The sequence below is a fragment of the Lupinus angustifolius genome, chromosome LG20, assembly GCF_001865875.1.
Source record: "Lupinus angustifolius cultivar Tanjil chromosome LG20, LupAngTanjil_v1.0, whole genome shotgun sequence".
In the NCBI taxonomy this organism is placed as follows: Eukaryota; Viridiplantae; Streptophyta; class Magnoliopsida; order Fabales; family Fabaceae; genus Lupinus; species Lupinus angustifolius.
The window spans coordinates 12,815,620-12,820,805 of NC_032028.1; the positions used below are offsets into that span (position 1 = coordinate 12,815,620).

General features: G+C 30.5%; 1 protein-coding gene across 1 annotated transcript; it reads left to right on the top strand.

The window, feature by feature from the left end:
* Window positions 41-2,174, top strand: LOC109335191 (probable 2-oxoglutarate-dependent dioxygenase AOP1). Its single transcript, XM_019571298.1, has 3 exons — window positions 41-518; window positions 931-1,252; window positions 1,776-2,174. Exons 1-3 carry the CDS (start codon window positions 145-147, stop codon window positions 2,016-2,018), a joined length of 939 nt encoding a protein of 312 aa, XP_019426843.1. The 5' UTR covers window positions 41-144; the 3' UTR covers window positions 2,019-2,174.

Here is a 5,186-nt window from a genome sequence, read left to right on the forward strand (position 1 = left end):
ATATATAATATATATATCACATGATCTAATAATGAAGTTGTCAAGTTTGCATACTATAAAAAGTTTTATTTATGAATCCCTAATTTCTCATCTTACATCTACAACGAAGTATTTGGGTAAGTGAAGCTAAGGGTCCCAAGGATTATGGGGTCCCAAATACAGTGTGAGCTACCAGTTATCGACTTCACAAACGAAAATCTAAAGCCTGGTACTGAATCATGGGTTTCAGCTTGTCAAGCTGTGCGTAATGCACTTGAGGATCATGGTGGGTTCCTAGCGCTGTATGATAAAGTTGGTTCAGATATTTACAACTCTATTTACTCGTCAATGGAAAAGCTATTTAACCTTCCACTAGACATAAAAAGTAGGAAGACAACTGAAAAGCCAATATTTAGCTATACCGGACAACTATCAAGAATTCCTTTGTTTGAATCTGTGGCAATCTTCAACCCACTGAGCTTAGATGATTGTCAAAAGTACACACAAATCATGTGGCCAGAAGGAAATGATTATTTCTGGTAATAAAACGTTTTCCTAATCCTGAAAACTAATTTGTCTTTCATTTTAATCATTAAAATTTTTACAACTAGATATGATAACTTTTTTGGTAACATTGATTTTATGATACCATATATCGGTAATTTGCAATATCAAATCAAAAGTCTTTCACAACATTGGTTTTATAAGGTAAAGTTCTTATCAAATCAATGATGGTGTGAAGTTTAATTGATAGAACTGGGAAATATTTAGAATGAGTATTTGATTTTCAAATCCTAATAGTTAAGCTCTCCCTTTTGTTGTAACAAAGGAGAAGAATTTTTCTTTTAAAAATATCAAAGTTGTCATGCTAATAACATCTTTCTTTCATTTTTACTAATATTGATTTTTGTTTACCATGTACACTTGTATTTTTGTTATTTGAATATATAGTGAAAGTGTCAATTCCTACGGAAAGCAGCTAGTAGAATTGGACCATATAGTAAAGAGAATGATATTTGAGAGCTATGGACTAGAGAAGAAGAAATTAGAGTCATTACTTGAATCAGTTGATTATGTGCTCAGAGGCTACAAATACAGAACACCTCAAGAGGGTGAGAGCAATTTGGGAGTTGCTCCTCATTCTGACACAGCCTTCCTAACCATATTGAATCAGAAGGTTGAAGGCTTAGGAGTCAAATTGAAGGACGGTGAATGGTTTGAAGTGGATGCCTCACCTTCCTTGTATTTGGTTATGGGTGGCGATGCATTGGCGGTGAGTCATTTTTGTTCAATCTTACGGTATTAACAATTGAGTCAGTTTCATATTATTAATAAGTAATGAATCTATAAATTTTAATTTGCTAAGTTGTTTAGGACAACCATGTACAACTTTAGTGCGGTAGACACGAAGTTATCTGATTTAGTTGAAAGAAACGATTTTTATATTCTTTGGTGGATATTTCTTCCAATATTAAAGTCTATGTACAGATTAAACAATGCCCAATTTTATTAATATGTAGTGCACTAATTTCTTTTTAAATCAAATGCATCCTACTTCTTTGTTTGATAAGAGGGGAGAACATAGAAGAGAGATTGTTATTGAATCTATAAACTCGGAAATTTATAGTTAGGTTCTTCTTATATGATTAGTTTTCAATTATAAATTTTAAAATTCAATAGACTTATAGTTATTATTATTAATGTTAATTGTAGTTTGATGAACTAAAATATATTCTGATATTAAGTTCCTCACTACTTAATAAATCATGATTATGTTCTGGTTTGGTATGGTCCAGGTGTGGAGTAATGATAGGATATCTGCTTGTGAACATAGAGTCTTCATAAATTTGAAGATAGATAGATACTCCATGGGATTACTTTCATATGCTTGTAAGATATTGGAACCACAACAGGAGTTAGTTGACGAGGAACATCCACTACGTTATAAACCATTTGATCATTATGGATACCTCCGTTTCTTTCTCACAGAAGAAGCCTTAAAATCTACTTCTCGGATCAAGGCATATTGTGGTATTTGAACATATTTGTTGTCTTGAGGTGAAGTCAGTTTGTGGAATTAGAGACATGTTCATCATTTTGTGTCATGTCCTTATGTTAAATATGTCAGAATTTCAATGTTCGATTTCCTAATTGTATTTTATGGTGCTACGTTTCTGTCATGGATCATATGTTTTAATATAAGTTAAAGCCTCTTGTTCGATGATTGTTAAATAGTTTGTTTTCTTCCCGAAAAAATAAAATGTTTATGACTATAATGCAACATTCTCTAATAATGTGCGCCTCAAACGTATGAAATAAATTTAGTTCCTTAATTACTTAATTGTTTCTCATCTGCAAACTAAAATAAACTTCATCCAATAGAGGGTCAGATATACTCAAAGGTATAAAGTCCCAAAGTCTCGAAAATAAAGAAAGAAGTTAGTTTTAAAAGAAGTATATATAAAGTATCAAAATCCCCAAAATCAAGGTCAGAATATCCAAGTATAAAAAAAATCACTAAAGCAAGTATCAGAAAGTTGAACACCTACCATATATCAACCTAGAATAATTGATCAATTGAGACTAGCATCTTAGAAAAAATCATTTTCTACTTTTTTTTTATACCTATAACAAATATTTTTTTGTAAATTACTCTAGCGTAATATTTTCTACGTGCTGTTTTTAGTTAATTTTTTAGAACTATCTTATATTTTACCTTTTATTGAAATTTCTAATTCATTTTATATTTAAAAACGGTTTATTTGATTTTTTATTTTAATATTATTTTACTTTATTTTTAAAAAACAATTATTAATATGTTTTGTAAGTATAAGATATCAAACTAAGAGTGGAGATGAATTAATTTTCTACATAATTGAATATTTTTCACAACTTTAAGAAATAAGAGTTTAGTGCAGTAGAATAATGTGGTAGAAAATCAAAGTACAATAAATAAAAGTAGAGAGTAGAGAAAAGAGTAGAGATACACCAGTTTTTATACTGGCATATCTTCCTGTCCACTTGAAGATTATGTCCGGTCCTCTTGTCACACAAGAGATTTTACTGATTTGATGAGTTATAATTAAAATCTAATCCTAGATTTGAAGTACAATACACACTCAGAACAATCTCACCACTTAGAAGAATACTTCTTCTAAGTTTCACTCTTTTCTTTTGTTTATAACACTTTTGAAAGAATGGAGAATATGACTAGGACAAAGATTGCATAGATGATATTTTAATTCTAAACACGATGATAAAGTGTTTTAATATATGAAAACTTAGAAAAATACTTCAATGCAACTTTAGTAAAATTTTGAATGTTAAATCTCAAATTTGCAAGAACAAAGTGTACAAAAGTTGTTATGAAATTATATGAAAGTTATTCTAAAAGTTAGTATACTAATTAAGGAGTCTAAGTGCATTTAAATAGGCTTCCAACCAACCATCATACTCCTAAATAAAGGTAAAAGTTGATTGGATTGAAACCCATTGTTTTAGATGAAAGCGTTTCAGTTTAGATTTGAAAGTTTTGCGTAACAACTCTTAGTAACTGATTACTACACTAGGTAACCGATTATCCAAACGTTTTTCCCAATTGAGTAATCGGTTACTCCCATTGAGTAATTTGTTACTCTATGTTAAAATTATTGGGTAAGTTGTTACTCAGTTTGAGTAACTTGCTACTCAGTCCCACTAATCTCTTACTCAGTTCAAGTAACCTATTACTTGAGTCCGGTTGTCTGTTACTCATGTCAAGTAACTCATTACTTAGCTTTTTGAAAATTAAGTTCATTTATTCAAAGTTTCAAAAGGATTTTAACTTGAGCACTATGACTAATCATAATTAAAAGAATTTAGGATGGAAGTACATATCTTGGACTATACAAATATTGATCTTTGAAAGCTTGTCTTCTATGTCTTCAAAGTTTTCTTCCTTTTTCTTCTTTTTGGTAACTTTAGCGTCTTCCTCAAAACCGTGCCAAAGTCAGAAGCAAGATCTTCTTCACACTCTCCCTTTTTTATGATGACAAACAAAGATCTTCTTGACAGTTTTGAACTTTTCTAATTCTACATACATGAGCTAATATATCCTTGAATTTGAGTATGTTATTTATATGCTCCCCTATCTTGTATGCTCACCCCTTATTTTTGAATAAGTTCCTACAAATGTAATCCATAAAACTCTAACTTTTCTCCCCCTTTTGACTTCATCAAGAAGAAGGAAAATCAAAGTTTCCACATGAACAACAATATATATAGAGAGAGGATACAAGAAAAATATATGACTTATAATAAGCCTTGGTCAAAAATATATGAACCGAAAAATATTTATGCTCTAAGAAGATGGAATCAAATAGAATCAACAACATAATTAACATTAATCGTAACATAGGTTCATAAAAACATAGTTTAAATGAGTACAACTATTCCAACCAAAACACAAGTACATAGACTTTTAAACATCAAAGCAACAATTCCTATATAACAATCCTATGACTCTGACTCGTTACTATCATCATCAATATTCATGTAGTCCAATCATTTAGATAATCTTCTAAGTTCAGCCTAGACTTGTTGATTCTGAACATCAAGGGCATCCATCCATGTAGTGAGGAATCCTTGAAGTGAGACCAACTCATCCATGATCATATGATTGGTAGGCATGGTAGAAGATTAGGATAACTCGATATGGACTAGAAGCGTTAAGATTGTAGAGGGTAACTATAAGGGTTATCCATATGAGTAATCGATTGTGTGAATAAGATCTTTGATGCTGACCTTGACAAGGTTTTGATGAAGACACCAACATCACCAAAAATAAGAAAAGGAAGAATACTTATGAAGATAAAGAAGATTAAAGCTTCAAGAAAATTAGATAAAGTCTCTATAGGTACTTCTATCCTAAAATTCTTAAATCTACAAAGTAGTAATGCTCAAACTATTTTTAAAGAAAAATGAAACACTTTAAAAATACTTAAAACATTTTTTCAAAAATAGTGTGTAACGGGTTACTTCATCTAAGTAACAAGTTATGTGTGAGAAAAATAGTTATCCAACTTAAAACTGTTCAGAGTAATCTATTACTGCCTTTGAGTAACAGATTACCAGTTTTGAAAAAGTTGAGTAACCGATTACCCAAATGGTGTAATCGATTACTCTAATTCGTTTTTAAAAGAATAATGGACAGAGAGTTTGGGTAATCG